The 22,713-nt window shown below is 41.0% G+C and overlaps 1 protein-coding gene across 1 annotated transcript; it reads left to right on the top strand.

The window, feature by feature from the left end:
* The first annotated feature begins 299 nt into the window (after positions 1-299).
* Positions 300-22,169, top strand: trappc10 (trafficking protein particle complex subunit 10). Its single transcript, XM_085435129.1, has 23 exons — positions 300-459; positions 6,610-6,691; positions 7,693-7,828; positions 11,322-11,521; positions 12,280-12,475; positions 12,597-12,708; positions 12,848-13,095; positions 13,206-13,352; positions 14,790-14,904; positions 15,210-15,286; positions 15,491-15,582; positions 16,087-16,227; positions 16,644-16,753; positions 16,861-17,393; positions 17,482-17,623; positions 17,959-18,117; positions 18,436-18,665; positions 19,110-19,210; positions 19,344-19,467; positions 19,815-19,979; positions 20,210-20,390; positions 20,862-21,056; positions 21,682-22,169. Exons 1-23 carry the CDS (start codon positions 399-401, stop codon positions 21,927-21,929), a joined length of 3,795 nt encoding a protein of 1,264 aa, XP_085291255.1. The 5' UTR covers positions 300-398; the 3' UTR covers positions 21,930-22,169.
* The last annotated feature ends 544 nt before the right edge of the window (positions 22,170-22,713 follow it).

Below are 22,713 nucleotides of genomic sequence, written 5' to 3'. Positions count from 1 at the left end.
AAATTGCGTCTGTTAACACCATCTATCAAAGTGCAGCTGTAGTGTAGCGTGGTGAGATCCTTGCTCTAAACTACGCCCGAATGAAAAACAAAGAAGAGGACCAGAAACCGCAACGGAGTTTTCCAATCCTCATCCTCATAATTTTAGAACACACGCACATCTTTAAATTGGTGCACAGCACACCACAGAAAAATGCTGGCTTCCTGACAAACCTGTCATTTATAGCCCCCATGCGAAAAGCGCCTGCTGGCCCTTTAATTACGCACGGCTTACGTACTTCCCGGAAGCGCAGTGGGGACACAGGCCCCATCGATTCAACACAACTGCATACATAAGCACTTACTAATAATAAAGCACTGTTTGTATGTCATTTTCATGGAGTGCTATCGCTAACACATATGGCGGGTCAAGAGGAAAAGCCAATCATCTATACCATGGAAAACAAGCCGATTGTAACATGTGAGTGTTTGTTAAACGGAGACGTTCACTCTTTTATTTTTTATGGTCTTGACAGCTAGCCCTGCTAGCTGCATTCATTAGCTTATTTTGGCTAAGCTAGCTGTCACCCTTACAATAACCAATTTGTAGTCGCTGCTTATGTGTATAGCAATTGGGGATGGCTTATTTCCAAACTGTTAGGCTGTAATATTTTTAGACGTGCATACTGCGCCGTGTTCGTGTTAAATGTTCTCAGGAAAGACGGTCTCTTAGCTAGCTGCACTGATTAACAGGCCCAGCTAACGATAGAACGTCACGGACAGGTGCTGCAGTTTTAGTGGGGTATCATATTGTTCCTCGCTATACAGCCACAGTTTTCCCTGTCGGGACCTCGAAAAGTAGCTGCCACAGTGAAGAGTGAGAGCTGGGCTCGGTTTGCCATTCATAAATCCCGTGGAGTGTGGTAGAAGCTTCATTGGTGGGGTTATTATTTTAGGGAGCGACAATGGTGGTGGGTGCCAGCTTCATCTGATTTCGCAGTATGTATGTTTCGCAAGTATAAGAGTAGATAGAGGCTCTAGGAAATGGGACTATGAATGAAAATCATTGGTGGCACACTTTGACGTTCAGACATTGGGGTTCACAAGCGAAATCGCAGGTAGATCTCAGAGTGTGGATAACCCGTATGTCGTTCCATACGGGTTATCGTGTGTCCTACACTAGACGGTTGCATTCTGTAGTAATAGGTCCTTTTACAGATATAAAATATGAAGTTAAGGCCTTAGAGATTGTAATGCTCTTAACAGTAAATGTAATATGAAATGAAAATGACACCCTACTGTTGCAGGATTTATTGTCAGGGTTTCTGTGTAAATTACTTACTGTCTCAAGTTGGATACTGAAAACGCAGTTTGTGTGTGTGATTGTAATTGTGCATAAGTGGAGACCTCGGGTTACACTCTGGTTTACTCTGGCCGTGTGATCATTGATTTACACAGAGCTTATGCCACTCAAATAGTGTGTGGTTGTGTTCTTGATGATAGCAGAATTAACATATGATGAAACATTGATTCGCTCAGCAACATTTAGCGATGAGGAGGGATACATCAGAGTATGTCTATGTAGTAGATGAGCAGCAATGTGCCAAGTGTGTGAGAGCAGCTAACCCAATGCAAGGATCATCAGTTTGCTTTGCAGCTTCAATAGCAGCTTTTGTGAACATCCAAAGTTCATTATTGTTTGCATTGCACTGGGTATATCAAGAACTGTTGAGCTAACACAAACAACTGCAGTATCCCAGTGTGGGTGATAAAATGCTGAACTTCAACAGTTAAATATGGCGCTTTCAGATTAGAACAACAAATCTGAATTGTTTGTGCTAAATTGACCAAATATACAGGAAGACATGAACTGTTAGAATGACCAGTTCACATTTTGTCACTGTGATGACGGTACAGGCACATTATTGAAGTCGTACAGATTTTAGTATTTGATACAATAGTTAGGTTAACCTCTTTGTGTCCTCAGTGCTTTGAATTTTGTTTTTCACTTGGTATTTATTTTGGTTTTATTTGGGCAGAGGCAACAAAACCTTTTTAGTTAGTTTTAATGACTGAAACTGTTTGATAAAGCTTAGGAAAAGATCTAAAAGAAAAAAAATATTAACGTTGGATGTGGAAAAGTGAAGTTTAAATAGTGTGTTTAAAAGCGATTTAAGGAGTGCTTTTGCAAATGTACCTCACTCAGTGTATTAGGCACTGATGCAAAGGAAACGGCAGAATTGACTGATATTTGTGGCACTGTTAGGGTGAACAAGATCCACATGCATATGTTCTGGTGTGGTCAGAATGTGGAGGGTATGGTGGTACATGAACCAGTTCTCCACCTGCTGCCAGTGGTGGTTAGACTGGTCCTCCTGTTCACACCCCGCAGAAAAAGCAGTAACTATTATCCCCATCTCTAGTCTGATGGACAACTGCTGGCGACATCGAGGACTGCCACAAAAGAGTCAAATTGACCTGACGTTGAGGTTGAAGTGCTGACCTTTTGGGATATTTGGTTACATTTTGTTTCATAAACCATGTGGTTTCCTTTTACTTTTCAAGTGTATTCAAAGAAAACATGGTTTCACACTGGTTCACTGGCTGTGGCCTGTTTGCAGTGTAGCTTTAAACAAGTGCTAGTCACTGTTCATCAAAACCCACACATCTACCTTGAATGACAGCTTGATAATTTCTAAAATTGGACACCATTGTTCTGCAGGAGTGGTGACTCTACCAGTCCGCGCTGGTAAAAGTGGATTCACGGAGTGTAGGAGGCATATGGAAGAGGAGCCTTAAATTAAAAGCTGCATGTCTGAACCATTATGTCATAGTCACAGTCACAACTCTTTTTGTAGTTTTCTACCCTGGTCTGTATCAAAGCAGTATCAGCAGGAGTGAGAGGGACTCTTTTATTTATTTATTTATTTTTTGTAATCGCAGGTGGGGCGTGAACAACGAGTCATGTAGCAAAAGAAATCAGATGTTTGTTTTTCCAATAGCAATGGCTGATTCTGGCTCTGTGTAGGGCAGTTGCACTGTGATAACAGGTGCTGATGCATGCGTGTTTTGCACTTTTATTTTTGCATTGCTGATCATGTGCTCTATTATAGCAACTGGCACTGCATAGAAAAATAGACTGTTTAACTCAAATCCCTGGCTTTAGGTATGTGCTTTCTTTACTACCAGTGATTGATCTGTAGTTTTTTCTGCTTTCTGTCAGTTGAATCTTTTACGGATGTTGAGCCATGTGTGGGAATATAATGACTGCGACTGTGAAGGCTAGTCCAGACTGTATTTACAGATGACACTAGGGCTGAACGATTATGGAAAATAATCTAATTGCGATTTTTTGCCCCTATATTGCGATTGCGATGCGATATGCGATTATTTTTTAAGGTCTTCTGTATTATTAAACAAAGACAAGCAATACATCATATAGTATGGCCAATACTATATTACATTAATTTTAAACTGTTCTTTCCTGGAAGACAGACCTCTGTTATGATGACATGAGGTGATGCATGAATTGATGACTGACATTTTTATTTAACTTCTTCAATCACAACAGTATATTTGAACATACACAATAGTTTATTTTTAGCTTACAAACATCTGAGCATAAAGTGCTGACAAGGAACCCTGGTGTAAACATTAAAATGAAAGTCAGTACAATGTGCAGATTGCAGAAATATACATAAAAAAAATCAGTGGCTTTACCACACTCAGTTTTTCGTCATCTGTGAACTACTAGACAGTCATTCAATTAAAAAATAATATTAAATAAATAAAACTAATAAATAAAAAATACACACATCTTACTGATCTCTGCAGTCAGTAACATTACACATAAAGTGCAAACATAATAGCAATTGTATAAACACACACACAAACACGCCTTTAAAATTTAAAGGCGTGAAATTGGACGGTCTAGTTCTGATTGGCGTCACCGCTGTCTCGGTGGAGTTTAATAAACTCGGCCGTCTGCTTCTTGCTATCTAAAATATAACCAGACACTGGCGTAAATTCTCGACTGTCTCATACTTCTGTTTAATAAGTTTTCTGTTTGACGTTTAGTCAGCTGTGTGAAAACCAAGGAGGAACCCACCCGGGGGATTAATAAAGTTTTATTTTATCTAATCTAATAACTTTAATCTCAGCCAAACCGATTTACTCACGAACAAACAAAACACTGAAAAAAGCCCAACAATAACATTTTTAGGTTGTCTAAGTGACTTATATATTACGTTTAACCCGAGCAGCGAAACTCCGCGGTGATCTGAAAATGATGTGCCGGGAGTTGTGCCGTTCTCGGCCGCATCAGTAACCCTCGAGCTCCCGGCTAGCTGTCGAGCTGGTGGGTAGCAGACGCCTCTGAAAACGTCGAAGCACTTTTGCAAATATGGGATATCTTGATAAACCGAGCAGATATTTGATGTTTACACAGCTACTTTCTCGCCTGAAAATATGTTAAAAGTTTATTTTGTGACCCAGAAAGATTAGTATGAGTAATTTTAAAACTTAGTAGCGGCCGCCATTGCTGGAAACTGGAGTTTGGCTGGGCCGCGCTATGAATTCTGGGATATGGTAGTAATTTGGACAGCCTTCGGCGCGTCGCTGTGACGTAATCGGTCTACAAATGCGGCCTCAGGAGGATGCAGCCCATGAATTTGGACATGTCCAGAGTATAATCGCAGCCTTTGCGGTTAGAAAATTGCACTTGATCATGTCGCGATATTATCGCAAATGCGATATATCGTTCAGCCCTAGATGACACCGTGATGAAAGAAAGGATTGACAGTGTTAAACTTTGGTTGTGTAAATATCTTAGCTTGAGTAGCTCTGTCTTTAGAATAAAAGTGAATGTGCTTTGTAATGAATTCTTTTTTCTTTTACTTTTTGTTTAATGATAAGCTGTAGATGGCTAGAAATCTCTGTCACAACAGTAGCACTTGTGCTAGGACATAGCAATCAGTTACAATACAAGGGTATTTCTATTGCTTTTTGGAAGCATGCGTTTGCTGTGCAGAAAAGAAAGAAGTAGGGGTTTTAAAAAATCTATTTGTGCTCCTAATATTGTGTAGTTTAATAGTCTAGTCTGGAGCTGTGTACAGTTGCCTCCTGGACAGCTTTAAACATAAAAAAAGAAGTAGAAATCCCAAGAATGATGTTGTGGAAGCAGAGGAGGCTTTATTCTGGAAACCTTGACATCATTTAGACCCAGAGGGCTGTTAAACAGGAGGCAGCAGATATAGAAGAAGAGTGCAGTGCAGGAGGTTGATGCTGCCAGACTAGCCCGACGAAAACTTTGACAACATTTTCCCTAAATTAAAGTGTCATCACAGCTTGACTGTCTTTGCATCTGGTGAGGTTTTATTGCAGATTCTGAAGGTGTTTAGAGTTAAAAACCATTTGTCACATTGTGCAGTGATTGTTTACTCCATTTCTGATATTTTCATACAAAAAAGAATTCACTTTGCATTTTGTTCCCAATTCTTATTTTTTTCGGTCAATGTTGTGTGTTCACATCAAAGTGGCGTTGGCAGCATCTGACAAGGAGGTGTTTGATGAATCATGTGACTTTTCTACCACCCAGAATGATCCCTATGACAGGTACAACAGAAATGTTATCAAGTTGTTCAGAACAGAAATATAACAGTAAAATGCAAGACTGTTGTAAAAAAGGAAGAAAAGATGAAATCCAGATTTTAGTTCCAGTTAATAAGTTTATCCTTAAGCGCGCTCTCAGCGCTGCTGTTGGTGGCTGCATATTAGAGCGCTGAAACTTTAAACTGGACCAGTTTAAACATTAAAGATTACAGGCTGATAAAGGAGACGTGGAAATCACTTCAGTTTGTCGGAGATCAAAGTGAAATTAAGTTGATTTATTGAGCAGGTGTTCTTGATGTGTGTTCCGTGTTCTAGTAACTGCATTTAGTTTTTATTCTCAGATGCAGAGTCTGTGCTGTTTAAGGGTTTGAGAGTAAAGGTTAAACACAGAGACAGAATTCAGACTTTATACAAGCACATTTGATACGGGCGGCAAGCACAGTGTAGGTGTCCTGTTTTAGGATCAGATATTAATGCTTGTTGTACACTGATTATTGTAAAATTGTTTGCTGCCAACAGAAAACAAGAATCAAAGAATAAAGCATCTAAACATCTATATTATTGATTATTGATTCTAATCAGGGAAACATAAAGATATTACACCCTTGTACTGTTCCCACCCAGGGAGCATCCAGGAATAGTGACGCTATTTTCTGCGGAGAAGGTTGGTTGATTTCATACTTGTTGATCTCTAATCTGGAACCCAACCTGCTCCAGAGCAGGTTGGGTCACATCATAGGTTACCTTGGCCATTTACCCTAATAAGAAGTGAATCATCTTCGTAGAACAGAAAATGAAAGGTTAACCCTGAAGTTACCTGGATAAGGCCTCTGCTCGCTCTGTTTTAACTCAGGTGTGACATCCTTTTATGCTGGTCGGGGAAACTGTTATTGTCAAGAAGACATGAGAAAAAAAAATTTTTTTAACAACAATATTCCATTACCACCCCTTGAACTATTGCATTTTTTTTTTTGCGATGACCTAATTTTTAACCCACCTTGTCTTCCTGTTTTTGTCTCAGGTGCTGGAGATCAGGCCTTGTTTACTTCTCTTTATACCTCATTGGCTCAACAGCTTCCCAGAGAGCCAATGGAGTGGAGGAGGTGAGTTTGTTTTTCTTCTTCTTCTTTCAAATTTCACAGGTCAGTGTTTCACCAACAACACAATACATTTGTATTACATTTATTGATCACACAGAAAAACCTCAGGAGCAGAGCACAATGAGAGACGTTCTAGAGGAAGCAAAGGTGTAAAGAATTAAGAGGAAGTAGGAGGTCCGTTCATCACAAACCATAAATGACATTTACAGGTGCAGCTAAACTGCAGTAAAGACAAAAACTGGTTGATTTGGCTGAGCATGAAGTGTAGCAACAGAAAAACACAAGGTTAGACATTAACGTGATCTCAGAGGTGTACTTAGTAATATTGGATGGTTTATTATTAATCGCCAGAGTTGCCTTAATGACTGGAATACTGATAATGTAATTCTCTCTGAGACATGATGTTTCATTTGAAAGCAAAGTGAATATTGTTGTGTATTAAAAATATTATGAGCTGGCATAGCAAGCAGAGCTTCTGATGGTCTTTTCTGAGCTGTTATCTGCACTGCGTGGATATAACACTTCAGGGTTTTGTTATCGTTATGACTTCGGCCAGAATCAGTTTATCCATCTGTTTGTGGTGACGGTAACCACATTGAGTGAAGATGGGCGGCTTTTTACATCCTTGATCTAATTTTCCCATTTTGTTATAACAGGAAGTTAACAAAGCAGCATTTATCTTCATCCAACAGAAAACACATCGACAATTCTGAGGACAAAATGGAAACTTGCGTGTAGTAATACCATTTCTAAGATACTGCTTCTGTTTCCTCCTGATATATTTGAAAAGACAGTGTGAGGTACATATTACATCAGTAAGACAGATTCTACTGGTGATACAGTTAAAGATATGATGCTCTGTCTTCATGGATATTTTAGAGTTTATTAGGTTGGGTTTATGGCAAAAGAATCCATTCGATAGAAAGATGACATTTTGTGCTATAAACTGTAGTCATTGTAAACTTGTGTTTGTATACTGATGCTCTGCTTTCATTTTTGTGCAGGACTTATGGCCGTGCACCAAAAATGATCCTCCTTGAAGCTAATTTTGTCCAGTTTAAAGAGGAGTTGCTCCCAAAGGAGGGCAACAAGGCTCTTCTCACCTTCCCCTTCCTCCACATCTACTGGACTGACTGCTGTGTGAGTACAAAGCACACACAGATACACAATCTTATTTCGCTCTGCTTGTCAGATCAGGTTGAGCATGTATTCTCTAGCCTGTCTTTGGGGGGGTCCTTAGGTTGATTCAAAGCTCCATAAACTCGCCTTTATCAAATAGCTGTCTGACAGAGAGATAAAGACTTGGTGCTGTTCAAGAGAAATTTGGAAAGGTGTTGGCACATTTTGTACAGGAAGTGAGAGTAGTCGAGTCGTAATAAAGCAGAGTTTGTTTAATCCATGCGTGTTTAAAGATGGATGTGACTGCCTGGATGAGTGTTGTGTTTATACTTTTATGCTCACTGTTCATCCCCTTTCGCATGATGCTGTGCAACAAAACTGATGTTGCATCTTCTGGCATAAGCTGCTGCTTTTGTGTTGCTTCTGCCGGTCACGCACATCACTATTTTTATAACGTAGCGTACTGTTCTACTGCACTTGAGTTGTGTTGAAGACGTGAGCATACAATTGTGTATCAGTACAGAAGCTAGACCGACATGACACTTGGTCTTATGTCTTTGCTTCTGGTTTTCACTTATTGTCTTCGTATGTCAGTGCTGATGTGGCGGTATTCCACACCTGTCGTTCAGGTGAATATTGCAGCTCTGGGTCTTAACTGCGAGTTAAAATAGAAGTGGCTATGTGATCACGTTACCAGCAGTTTGTGAAGAAACCAATGCAGCGGGAACACTTTAAAAGGTGGGTCTTTTTAAAAGAGGTGAAAGGTGGCTGAGTGCAAGATATGGAAATGTGACGTCCATCAAGGCTGACAGGCACATGTATGTTGTTTTCCATATAAACACAAAGCTTTGAACAACCCATCATCAAGTGTATCTCGTTTGCAGAGCCTTTCTCAGCAATTATCTGTTATTACACGGATGGCTTTCGCTCATCCGCAGCCAGGCTAAACTGAACTTGACAAAAGCAAAAGCAGATGGGAGAAAAACAAGAGAAGCAGGAACCTGCTGCTGGTGCTGACTGAGCAGTTGGTTAGTTTAAGGAAGTGCAGTCATCAGCTCATGACTCATGACATTTCCTAAGGACTGTGGGTGTAGTATACCTGCGTTAAAGACTGCCTTTGTAAAACCTGAATGCTTTCTTATTTGTAAAAGCAAGCAAACCAATGCCTCCTTGACAAACAGCTTTGCAAAGTGTGTGTGAGTTTAGTCCCATCTTTATTCAAGAGCAAGGTCTTTTGATTTGAGAGCATTTCTTAATTCCATGTCCCAGAACTGTAGTGGTTTTCCTCAAAGCGTCATGCTTGCAAAGGTGCTCAGCTCTTAATGAAAAGTTGAATAATGTATGTGATATTCAACTTGCTGCTGTCCAAGCACACGCACACACCACATGAATGGAATTGCTTAATTTGTTTAAGTAAAGAAACAAAGGCTTTTTAAACCCCAAGGTGCTTCTTTTGCAGTTTCCTTGAGTCACTTTGTCACTATTAGTACAGAAACCAAACACAGAAGCAGTACACTTTCAAAAGCTTATTTTGTTTGCTTGTTTGTTTGTTTGAAAGAAGAACTAAGTTCTAACAAGTGAAACAAAGCTGAATATGGAGGTAATGAGGATGCTGGCTAAGTACTGCGTGTCCTCCTGCACATTAGACATCTGCATTTTGTAAGCGAGTAATGTAAAATGCAGGCTTTACTTTGCGGCTTAAATAAAATTGTTCACACTCAGCTTGTGGGATGACAAAACTGCCAAGCAATTAGCCGACTGTTGGAGGCAGTGCCATTCTTGTCTAGTGAGGTCAGCCTCTTCAGTCACAGGACTGTCAGGCTGAAGTAATCTGCCGCTATAATTGAAAAGGGAATATATGGGAATCCCATAGCTACATTTTAAAAGAAAGAAAACCTTTTTTATTTATTTATAAATGAATAAAACATCATAAAGGCTAGATGAAGTTATTTTCTGGTAACTTGTGTCACTTTAGGACAAATAGGTCCTGACTGACTAAAAGTTAACTTCCAAAACATTGTGTAATACCAGGACTTCAGTTTTTTCTTTCTGGCGGGTGACTGTTATATAATAACTGACTAATCATATTATAGCCCACCTCTTCTCATTTCCAGCCAATTTAAAACAAACACCACCCTCGAGCGGGATTCATTAGAGCAAGCCACTTGGCAAATCCCAGTCACAACACCACATCAGTACCCCACAGATACAGAGGTTTAGTTATTGTCAATATAAACTCGCTGGCCAGCATTCTTTCTGTAGTTTCAGTTTCCGGATATGCTTTGATGTTGAAATATTCTCACTGGGTACAAAATGCTCTTAAAGAGGAAGCATGTTTTTCTTCATTTGCTCTTTAGTTACAATCTGATGAGTTAAAATTTTATTGATCCTGATTATGTAAAGTACAGCTGTAATAAAATTAATATGTTTGTACTGCTGTGGTGTGGTGTTTGCAAAAAATTGGCCAACGTCTAGGATGGAATAAACCGCAGGTATATAGTGCACTGTGATGATACTCAAGCCAAAACATGTGCAAAGAAATGAGCTATTTGCAGTTGTGTGGATGTTGTATATTTCCCAGGTACACCTTGCTAATACTCTGGAATATTGGCATGATAGTGTCACACAGTTGCTGCAGATTTGTTGGCTGCCGTGATGCGAATCTCCCGTTCCATCCACATCCCAAAGGTGCTCTATTGGATTGAGATCTGGTGACTGTGGAGTGAACAAATTGTAAAGTTCCAAAACCAGTTCAAGTTTTGTGACCTGGTGTGCTATCCTGTTGCAAGCATCAGAAGACTGTACAGTGTGCTTACATAGGGATAGAGATGGTTGGCAACAATACTCAGGCAGCCTGTGGCATTTACACAATGATTAGGGGCCCAAAGTGTTTCAGAAGACACCCCCCACACCGTTATACCATTACCAGCCTAAACAAAGCAGGACGGATCTGTGTTTTTGTGTTGTTGCCACAGACTAGTATCTGAATCTTGGCAACAATCGAGACTCAGCAGACCAGGCAGCATTTTTCCAGTCGTCTATTTTCTAGTCTCTCTAAGCAAACTGCTTTCCATACCATGATTTTAATAAGTGGTTATTTGAGTTACTCTGTGGCTATTCTATTCAGCCCTCTAGCATCAACCAGAGAGCCCACTTTCACTAGGTTCACTACCATGCCTCATTCAACATCACTGAAGTCACCTTTCTTCCCTATTGTGATGCTTCAGCAGGTTGTCTTGACCGTGTCTAAATGTATTGAGTTGCTGCCATGTGATTGGCTGAGTAGTTATTTCCATTAACAAGCAGTTGAACAGGCATATGTGCATATATACCACTATGCAAAAAGGTAATTAATTGCATTATAAAAATGAAATAACTTGAACTAAATCACATCAATGTCTGGGTTGATGATTAATTGTTTTTAAACCAGCACCAGTTTTCTTTCATATTTTGGCAGCCAGTACTAAGTCTTCATAAAATGCCTGACTAAGCAAAATGATGTGCTTTATTGTAGGATACAGAAATGTATAAGAGCTCCGTGAAGGAGGACATGATGCGCTGGCAGAACAGCCTGAGGACCCACGGCTCATCAGACTGGGTCATCATTGTGGTGGAGACCAATGATACCAAGAAGAAGAACAAGACAAACATCCTGCCTCGCTCATCCATTGTGGACAAGATCCGCAGTGACTTCTGCAACAAGCAGAGTGACAGGTTAGCAGGCTCCTCCTGTCTAAACAAACTCATTTGGATGAAATTAGAAAGACGTGACGATGTGTAACACACTGACTCCCTTTACAATGCTTTATTAGTCCCAAGTTTCTTCTTTTTCTGGAGTAACTGTCAAAGGTAATTGTTCTACAGAGTAATTTGAAATGTGATGTGTAAGTCTGAAATGATTATTTGATTTTTGTAACGATTGTTTGATGTTATGTTTCTGAAAAACGTCATGAGAGCCTTTCTTTTTATCCCAAAACACACAGTTTGTGAATCTCTAGCGGTGGGTAGTGATGAATGCAGAGCGTGATGCAGTCTAGGGAGAGAAAGTGTACTATAAGTTATTTCTACACTTACAATGTACAAAACAGATGTAAATGTGCTCGATGTTAGAATTTAGAGACATTCTCTGAAAGTCTATCGTAGAGGTTCTCTAGATGCTGCAGTTTACTGATTTCCAAAGGGATGACATGAAGAGTCTGAGTTGAAATTTTAACTTTTACAAATGCCAATTTTAGCTGAACTATTAGGATGATTTTCACAATTAGAAACCCACAGACTGCTTTATGTTTTAATTATTTTATTCACTTAATTTAAAAACATTTTCACTTTTATTTAAAAAAGTGAAATAATAGTAATTCATTGCTTTCTTTCACATGTTGTCTCAAAGCAGTTTCTGTAATCAGTACTTGCTAAATCTAAGCTGCCTTGTGGATTGAATCTTCCTTATGAAAGACTTTTGTCTTTTCATCCAGGTGTGTAGTTCTATCTGATCCTCTGAAGGACTCATCTCGATCTCAGGAATCCTGGAATTCCTTGCTGCTAAAGCTGCGAACTCTCCTCCTCATGTCCTTCACCAAGAACCTGGGCCGCTTCGAAGATGAAATGCGCACACTACGAGAGAAGCGCACCCAGCCGGGCTGGAGCTTCTGTGAATACTTCATGGTCCAGGTACATGGAAAGAAGCGCCAGAATGTAGGCCTGTGTGTTATCCTGTCCTTGAACTCTGTCCTAGAAGGTTACAGGAACCAAGTGTTGATTTCCAGTTTTGTCTTATGTGTGTGTCGTGCAGGAGGAGCTGGCCTTTGTTTTTGAAATGCTGCAGCAGTTTGAGGACGCCTTGGTCCAGTATGATGAGCTGGATGCTCTTTTTACCCAGTATGTCCTTAACTTTGGAGCGGGAGGTACGTAATCACCTCATTATTATGCTTTGTTTCAGTTTGTCTCTGTTAATTAAAAGAAACACTGTTTGCATTTTTGTTTCCATTTTCAAAGGTACGCGCTAGTTTTGTTTTTGGTCATGCTAATCCGTTTCTTTCACAGATACTGCTAACTGGCTCGGCTCCTTCTGCGCCCCAGTGCGTAACTGGAGTGGCTTGTTGCTTCGGCGACCCATTGACATGGAGAAGAGGGACAGCATCCAGCGTGGAGAGGCCAGTCTCTTAGACCTGAGAAGCTACCTGTTCTCTCGTCAGTGCACTTTACTAATCTTCCTCCAGAGACCCTGGGAGGTCACGCAGAGAGCGCTGGAGCTGCTCCACAACTGTGTACAGGAGCTCCGCCTGCTGGAGGTAATAAACACAGATCGTACCATTTCTAATGGTACGAGTGGCCTTTCATCCTCTCTTTCTACAAAATGTACTTCATTACTTATCTTAAAATGCTTTCTTATGTTACTCAGGTGCAGGTCCTTGAGGGAGCCCTGGACTGTTGGGTGTTTCTCAGCTGCTTGGAGGTTCTGCACAGGATCGAGGGCTGCTGTGATCCAGCCCAGTTAGCTGCAAACTGCTCCCATACTGTTGGTCTCTGGGCATATGCTACAGACAAGGTACCACACACAAAATAAAAAAAAAAAACAAAAGTCTTGCTTTTTTTAAGCTTGGGCTTTAATAACTTAAGGAACCCATTAGCAGCATCTTTAAGCTTCCAACAGATCTGTTGGACCTTACCCCTCAGCCCTAAAAAAGGCTGAAGGGGTAAGGTCGCCAGCCTACGGGGCAGCAGGTTTTTAAATGCAGTAGCTCACAAATGCTTCAAATGGATACCATAGGTGTATCTGCTAGGAGGCTGAGGTAGGGCTGCCACAAACAATTATTTTGATAGTCGACTAGTCACCGATTATTTTTGCGATTAGTCGACTAATCAGATCATCATCCACTGGACGTAAAACTACAGCTTATTGCACCAGCAGCATCTGCTCTTATATAACTATCATTAGCTTACAGCTTTAAGTGTTTAAGGTCTGTGCTAACTAAAAATAAAGACAAGATGATAGTTTATTAAATTTTAATGAAATTTGCAGATTGTTTCTGTGAAGTTTAATAAACTCCTTGCTATCTAAAATATAACAGGACACCGGAGTATATTCTCGAGCATCTCACACTTCTGATGATCAGCTGTCTGCTTGACTTTATTCAGCTGTGTAAAAACTATAACTTTAATCTCAGCCAAACCGATTTACTCAGGAACAAATAAAACACTAAAAAAGCCAAACAATAACATTTTTAAATTATCTAAGTGACTCATATTTCGTGTTTAACCTGAGTAGCGAAAGACGGCGGTGGGTTTGAAAATGATTTGCCGGGAGTCCGGTGTTCTCACGGTGCTAGTGACCTAGCCCCCGGCTAGCTATCGAGCTAGTGGGTAACAGACGTCTCCGAAAACGTCGGAGCGCTTTTGAAAATATGTGGTGTCTTGATAAACTGAGCAGATATTTGAGGTTTACACAGCTACATTCTCACCTGAAAATATGTTAAACGTTTATTTTGTGACCCAGAAAGAACAATAAGAGTAACATTAAAACTAACTAGCTGCCACCATTGTTGGAAACTGAGCAGGGCGCTATGGATTCTGGGACACAGCTACTTCTTCTTCGGGGTTTAACGGCAACTGGCATCCTTGTACATGCAGTGCTGCCATCTTCTGTTCTTATTCCTGCGTCTTTTGGGATCTTACAAAGCCTCAAACAACGCATCGAATATTTAAATTAGTCGTCGACGTAATCGTGACTAGTCGACTAATCGTGGCAGCCCTAGTAGGAGGCCATCGCCCCTGCCAATACTTTAATAAGTTTCTACATACAAGAGCACTAAAAAGGTTACTTGTCTGTATTTTTCCAAAACATCTTTGCCAATGCTTTGCAGTCCATTTCTGTCGAATGAAGAAATGTGCTTAACCTTTTATGTAATAATTTAAACACCAAGAAGTAGGTATTATGAACATAAAATGGCCTTTTTCCAATGAGTGTTCTCTCTGCGTTCTGCAGCTGAAGTCTCTGGGGGAACTCTGTGGCTTAGTGTCAAAAAATGGACCCAATTCTGAGGACCTGAACAGGACTGTAGATCTGCTGGCTGGGCTCGGGGACGAGAGGCCTGAGACTGGTAAGTTTTCACATTCTACCTTTGCTGGGCAGTAATGACCACCTGATTTATTAATTTATTTTTTCAGTTTGTCACTTTTTTTTAGATTAAAAGTACAGGCTGTTCCCAAAAACATGGCTATTAGTTGTAGTCTCTGCAGTGCAGCACACACAGGCACAGTGCCTCTTTGATCTATGGCAGCTCTCTTAAGTCACCATGGTGTGCCTGAACCCTCAGGGTTAGACTTTACTCTTCACTGCCTCTCTTATTTGAAAGGGAATAAATAACCACATGTGTTTTAAAACCTCCTTTGTCTTCCTCCACAGTCAACAGTTTGCAGAGCCCGTACAAAAAGCTGAAAGAAGCTTTGTCGTCTGTCGAAGCTTTTGAAAGGCACTATCTTGTAAGCCACACATATTGCCACAGTTTGATATTTTATTTCATTGGTTTACTAAGAAGGAAGTTAAGACGCATTCTTTCAACTGTTATCCAATTTTTTTTTTAATCATCATTTTTTTAATGATGTAATGTCCTGAAAGCTTCAGCAGCAACAGCTCATTTGATGATCTTTCTCTTCTACCACCTTGTTGGCTCCTTCTTGCATCAGGAACTTTCTCATGCTGCTATGGAAATGTACCAGGCCATCGGCCGGCTTCGGTCTGCCAGACTGGTGGGAAAAAGTCTGGCTGAGTTCTACATGTAAGGAAGAGTTAAGCTGTTGGTTTAATTAGGGTATAGGCAGGTCTGTTTGAGTTTTTCAGGTTGATTAGGCTTCTACTATAGAACTGTTTCCCAATTAGAGCCTATAAATACCCACACAGGACTGAAGATAATTGAGAGGAATTAAGTGACATTAATTATATTGAGCATAACTATATGAGGTCTAACTTAATAGTCAAAAACCAAATACTTATGATGCCAGAAATAGGCTGTCCATCTGCTACTGGCTCATATTTGATGTCATGCCAGCCAATAGAGAATAAGTGAGTGGGCAGTATTTGCATGCAATTTCATACATTATAACCTGCAAAATAACTTTATCAGTGTACAAAAGGAAAAAAAGAAAAGAATTTCTTCACAAATATATAAAAATCTATGATGATGACAATAATAATAATGATGATGATGATGATGATCTCTATCATTTTCTATAATGAAGAGGAACAAGATGATTTGTTTATATGTCTTTTTTATGTAACACAGGAGGAAGGGAGATCCTGAGCGGGCGGAAACCTTCTTACAGGAAGCTCTGAAGTCATACGTGTCAGAGGGGTGGAGCCTCCCTGTGACTCACACCAGGAGACAGGTTGCTGAGTGTCAGAAGCTGCTGAGCAAAACTGAAGAGTATCCTTCAGAGCCATGAGACTAATTAATGGGCAAATATTAAAACATCACAGTGGTGCCAAGATTTAACATTACTTCACAGTACTAAACACTGAAGCACATTTATTACTTTCCTACTTTCCTATTCATAAAAATGGTTGCACTGGTCAAAGTTAGTACTTTAAAAATATGTCCTTTAGTTTCTTTATAATATAAAGTCGGTTGTTATGGCATCAAAATATTTACATGACCTTCTATAAGTTAGTCTAGTATTGTCATCAGTCAGGGTTAAAATAGGCTGAGCCGCTGATGATGTGAAACCTTGTCTGGTTCGGTTTGGCCTTGAAGGTAAAGTAGGGGTTCCTGCTTTGTTCTTCCAAAAGTTGTTTTTGAAGTAGTGAAATGAATTATTTGGTTTCCTTTACAACCCCCCACAGCTACTTACAAACCAGTGCTTTGTTGGCTGGTGATGTAAATCTGACGACGGACGAGAGGAAACACTTTTGTCAGGAAATTCTGAGCTTTACTGGCAAGTCTGGAGACCAGTGTAAGCACTTCTGTTTAACTCCCAATCAGCTGGAATCCACGTTCTATTTATAATTTACAAAAATGTGCACATCATTAACGTGTTTTTTTTCTACTTCTTGCTCTCAGCTCACAAAGTTACCCTCAGCATGGGCGTGTTTGCACAGCTCACGCAGTTAAAGTTCCATCCAGCAGCAGCCTCGGTGCACTCTGGAGCTGTCCTGCAGGTGGAGCTCACTCTGCGGTGCTTGATGCCCGTGTCGGTGCGCATCCAGCAACTAGTCGCCAGCATTCACTTTGAGGTGGATCATGGAGGGACTCATGGGAGGTCAAAGGGAGCTCAGAGACGAACGCACCCAGGGACAGTAGTGTTTAGACAGAGTAACTCATCAGCGGGTCCTCCATCCTCCGCAGGCACCGGGCCTTCATTAGAGCTGGATGAGATTCAGGACAGGAGTCCTTCGGACAATTCTCTCAACTCTACAGGAGTGATATGTAAAAACACTCACCTGCTCATGCGTCGTCATGACAGCAACTCACCCCCAGACACGCCTAACTGTATCAGCCCCCCTACTGTTGGAATTAAGGAAGGAGCCCAAATGCTGAAGGTGCAGGATGTAACATTAGAGCCTGGGAACAACAGCATCACGTTCACGGCACCAGTAAGATGCGACCTTCCTTCGGTCATAAAATGTCTCTTTAACTTTTCCCCCCTCACACTCTCATTTGTCCCTCTGGTTTACATTGTAGAGTGGACAGCCAGGTACTTACACACTTCGTCAGCTGTGTGCCACAGTCGGTGAGGTGCAGTTTATCCTGCCTCATATCTACCCGTCGGCCCAATATGAAGTCTATTCTCAGGAGCCCCAGCTCACCGTGGAGCCTCTCTCAGGTCTGAATACTTTTTTTGATTAAAATCAGATTCTTCATGTCTGGGGCTGTTGTGTTTGTTACACTTGGAGTTTATTTGCAGCTTTATTAGCTTAAATTCTCTAATAGTTTTCTGTAATTATGACCATATAAGCATAAAGAGTTTGAGGTTGATAAATTCTAATAAATGATTAGTTCAGAAAAATACTTTAACTTTTAATTTTAACAGCTCAATAGCTTAAAAAAAGTTAAATAAGTTTTACCAGCTCGTTTGAGCTGATCAGACTATAAATATTCCACTTACCCATAAGCCAGCGCAGCATGTGTGCGTCACTGTAGTTGTGTCTGTGTTTTCAGAGCCACTGTTAGCTGGTCTGCCTCAGAAGGTGAAGTTTACTCTGCTGACGGGTCACTACACTGTGAAGAAAGGAGATGCCCTGCAGCTCAGCAACACAGAAACAATGCCCATCCTGCCCTCCACCAGCTGCACCGCCCGAATCAGTAGCCCTACTTCTGGTCAGTAACTACACTGAATATAAGAAATGATTCTTTTAAGATAGTCATTTGGAGCAGTGATCTTTCCTGACAGTCCACTTTACTGCTGTCATTCTTTCCATGCCAAACTGCTTAGATTATCTCACCTGTTATTTGAGTAATGTCGTCTGAACTATATGGATCTCCACTGTGCTGCTGTGTGGGTGGGTGGGGTTTGCACAGAATCTTGGTGTTCATGTTTCGGTTCAGAACTGAGTTGTGCCCATAAACAAACAAACTCATAGATACGGAGCTCTAAGCTTCACGCGGCCGTCTTTTCTGTCCCCCTCTTGTGTTCAGAGTTGGTGGGTGAAAGCACTTTGTCCATTCAGTCGTCTGAAAAGGTGACGAGCATCAGCCTTCCTCCGGCCCCTCCCTACCACACTCTGGAGTTTCAGCTGGAGGTTTTGTGCATAATCCCGTCCGGGGCTGACCGGCCCGCCAATGAGAGGCTGACTAATGGGGAGGTCCGCCATCGACCACGGAGCTACAGTCATCCCGACACACCGATGACCGCCATCGATCAGAGGGTGAGACACAAGACATGTTTCTGTGGGGGAGATGTGAGTGACGAAGCATGCTACATATCACTGGTTTTCAAGCTGTGGGTGGTACCTGTGTATAGTGTGGATTATGTTTTCTAGTGATCAATCGATCAGTTGTCCATAAGATGATTAATGACTAATATTCTAATAAATGTTTTAAGTTATCGTGAGGGTTTGCTACTTTAATGCTTTCACATTAGAATTGATGTTTTTGTGTGGTGAAGGTTTTATACTTGATATTTGATGACCTCACTTTGGGCCCAGAGATATTGTAGTTTTGTTTTTCTTTCTTTTTTAAGATAAACAATTGACTATTTTAAATAGTTAGCTGACATAAATTGTAAAGAATATGATTGTTAGTCATCAACCAAATACATATTTGCCAGACAGCTGATAGTCTGAGAAACGTAAACTTGTGTGTGTACACAGATGTCTATCGACTGTCCGTGGTCGATCTACTCCACACTGCTTGCCCTTACCTTCTACATCCCTTTCAAGACCAAACACTCTTTGCTTTCTGCTGGTAACAGGCAAGTCTCTTCCTCTTTTTAATTCGTTTTTATTGTTGGGAAAGATGAAAGTTTAGATTTAACTTATTAACAGTCTTTACCACTACCTTTCCAAACCTGTCTGACCTGTGACCTGTTGGACGTGATCCCACAGGAAGTACATCCAGGTGTGTGTGCAGAATGTGTCAGATGTTAATTTTGCGCTGGCAGAAGTGAAGCTGACAGAGAAGCAGCACGCATCGCTGGAGCTCCAGTCTCTTAACACTAAAACACAACAGGTGAGCAGAAAGGGGTAAAAAGCCTAACAAACATCTTCCTTTATTTTAAATAATGACACCAGTTTTAAAATATGGTGAATGCCTTCTGTAATATTTTGGGTTAAAGATGGCTTTATAGGCTGTGTGCACTGTTTTGCTTATTTTATTCTTGATTTTGCATTTTGGTGTTAATTTGTCTGGAAACCTCTTGTCATTGTGGACGGAGCCCCAGAGTGTTTTCAGATTCCTTTTACATCAGGATAGACAATGTCATAATACATTTTCCATCTTAGATGTCGATTTGAAACATCAGAGCTACATCATCCATGGACTCGCACTGATGTCTGGTGTGTATTTTGTGTGTCTAGCTTCTGTGCTGTAAGCACAGTGTGTTCTGCTTGTGGGAGGTGAGGTGGAAGGACGACCTGCCCTCCTGTCTCCAGTGTGTTTTCTCTGCCAACTTTTCTCCGCTCAGCCAAGACATTTCTGCCTACAAACCTTTCCACTACCAGTTCCAGCTTGAGAGAGTCACTGTAAGTCCACTTAAACTCCAGATTTAGGTCCTTTTCATCTAAATGCGTAAGTGAAGCAGTGATTGTGTTGTCAGAACGTTAAATATCAAGACTTTTAAAACATCTGAGCAAATTCTGTTTGCAAGTGGCTACTTTGTATGGATGGCTCATTGTAGGAGTTTAGTTGCAGTTAAGTTAGCCATTATCATTAACTCTCCCACCCACTGATAACCTCTAATTCATGACATCAGACATTGTACAGCGTGAAAGCAGAAATCTTCCCTCCTGCTGGTGAGCAGCGCTGCCGCTCTGGCGTCCTCTGTGGACTTGAGGTGTGTATAACACGACTGACTGAACCAGCAGAGGGAGAGATTGCAGAGGACAGCAAGACTGAGACCGATGGCCCCAAAACCACCAAGCTCATGTATGAAGGTATGCTATCAGCTCCCCTTTCTGTCTTTTTTTTTTTCTTCTTTTAATTAAATCAGATTTTTAGTTGACCGGTCAGTTATTTGAGAGGAATATTTGGCTGAAGAATATAAAAATGGCATTAATTTCACACAACACTCAACGTAGAAATGCTGGTGCCTAAAATCAGCTGCTTGCCAAAAACTGTAGTTCTGTAAGAGTTAATATCACTTTTCACAAATACCAAGATATTAGCTGAAGCGGTGGATTTATCACTTTATAGATCGACTTGCTTTTGTTCAGATGTGCATATGTATAAGAGCCAGGCACTCCAAGCAAAACCATCTCTTCAAACTATTCTTCAGACTCCTTTTTGCACATGGCCAGACACAAACAAGGCAAAATAATTTAAGGCAACAAATAGTCTGTTTGATTTTGTTTGATTTCGATAATGTGAAACAATTTTAATAGTTGTGTTTGCATGCATGTCCACAGTGGCTGACAGCAGCAGTAACTGGGCGGTGTGTGGGAAGAGTTCAGGGATGGTGCTCATGCCAATGACGGCCAACGCCACCCACAAAGTCCAGATCGAGGTGATGCCTCTGTTTGCTGGACACCTTCCCTTCCCCAAGATCAAAGTGCTGAAGTACCTGCCTCACACTGCAGCAGTGGCCATTCAGCCAGACCCCGGTGAGACCTGCTAAACCTTCAAGCCTTTGTAGATGTTTATTCATAAGGGAAGTTCAGAGTGTGCAGCAGCACAGCTTATTAGTTACTCAGCCTCACTAGTTAGGAGTTGCTTTGTTTGTTCCATGCAGTTGCTCAGGTTGTGCTTTATTTACCTTAGAATTACCTTTGTGTTGTGTGACGCCACAATGCAGAACATTGTGTGGATTGGTGACGCCCTCTGGTGATTCCTGTGGGGTTTTTCAGAAGGTGCTCCTAAGTTTGAATATGACAGTCCATGCCGCCTTGTATTTGACCACCGTTAGTGTGTCACCACTCACACCAGTGTCATTAGCATAGTTTCATCATTTTAACATAAAAGCAGCATCACATTAAAATGTAGCAAATGATTGCAGTGGAACCGTGTTTTCATTCACACTGAAAAGGAGAGGATTTATTTTTTTCATTTTTATTTATTTATTTATTTTTAATAGATTTGTGTTTTACACACTCTGTTTGATCTGCTGGCCTGTTAGCAGTTCATCCCCAGATCTTAGAAATAACGTTCCGGTACAAAATGCTTTTCTTCTTCTTCTTCTTCTTTGTCATTTGGACAATCAGTAACTTGTTTATTCCTTGGCGCTTTCAGACAGTTGCGTGGAGAACGACAGCCTATCCCTGCTGGACAAGACGCTGGATGATCAGGGAGACACAGCAAGCATCCGCAGCCGGGGTAGCGTCCACTCTGTGGGCAGCGGCGACCAGCAGCAGAAAGGCGTGGCCATGCCACGACTCGAGCCTTTCAGCCCTGGACAGGTGTTCAACCACAGCCATGCATGCCAGGTCCTGGTGCTGCCAGCTACTGACGACCACATCATGGAGGTCAATGCCACATGACCCTGGTGACAGCGTCACCAACAACCTTCACGTAGGACTGAACCTGTGGCCTGGATGGACTCTACTGAGATTGTTTTAAATCTGGGACGACTCGGGTCCATGAGTCCATTTCTGTGGCTGCAGGTTGTCGGTATGGACTCACTCCTAAGCATGAAACCCACTGCAGACGTTACGGACTAGCCAGTGAAGAGCCAATGACATCTGCTGATTAAGTTTAAATAAAGATTTTTCTTTGCCATACTTTGTACATAGCTCATTGAATGGATTTATAGGTATAAATATATATATATAAATAAATAAATATATATATATATACGGACTGATCAGTGAGATCGGTGCCTGTCGTACTATTTCGAACTGAAGAAGGAAAAAAAACACTCCTGATTGTCCCGTGATGCACCAAAGCCCTAGATGTGTGTACGCCTTGACCATCTACTCAAGTACTGTAACAACTGAGTGTGTCCAGCTGTTGTGTGCCTCTTCAGTAGTCATCTTTTTTTTTTTTTTTTTATATATTTGAGATTTTTGCTTGTTTTTGAGTCATTGAACTCTGATGTGTCTTTGGAGACGTATCTTATAATCCCAACAGACTCCTTTGTCCTAGTACTGAGGTAAATAATAATAATCTCCCAAGTTTACTACATGATTTCAGCATGATAAAGGTCAGTCCAGCACACATGAGGCACCAAAAATGAAAGTGTAGAGCTATTATTGAAAATGACCAACGCACCATCTGTGCTGATGCAAAGAAGTAGTAAAAAACAAATCGAATCTAAAATAACCC

This window comes from Copadichromis virginalis, linkage group LG16 (assembly GCF_057382275.1).
Source record: "Copadichromis virginalis isolate Kocher_CV1m ecotype Utaka linkage group LG16, C_Virginalis_male_GT1.1, whole genome shotgun sequence".
Lineage (NCBI taxonomy): Eukaryota > Metazoa > Chordata > Actinopteri > Cichliformes > Cichlidae > Copadichromis > Copadichromis virginalis.
Note: the sequence above shows the minus strand (reverse complement) of the source record. Positions and strands in the feature narration are given on the sequence as shown.

Bases quoted from the DNA above. Each gene is read 5' to 3' on its own strand.
- trappc10 (XM_085435129.1), top strand. From the start codon at position 399: ATGGCGGGTCAAGAGGAAAAGCCAATCATCTATACCATGGAAAACAAG. The intron at 460-6,609 runs GTGAGTGTTTGT...TTTTTGTCTCAG, and splicing joins AAACAAGCCGATTGTAACAT to GTGCTGGAGATCAGGCCTTG. The intron at 19,468-19,814 runs GTGAGCAGAAAG...TTGTGTGTCTAG, and splicing joins TTAACACTAAAACACAACAG to CTTCTGTGCTGTAAGCACAG.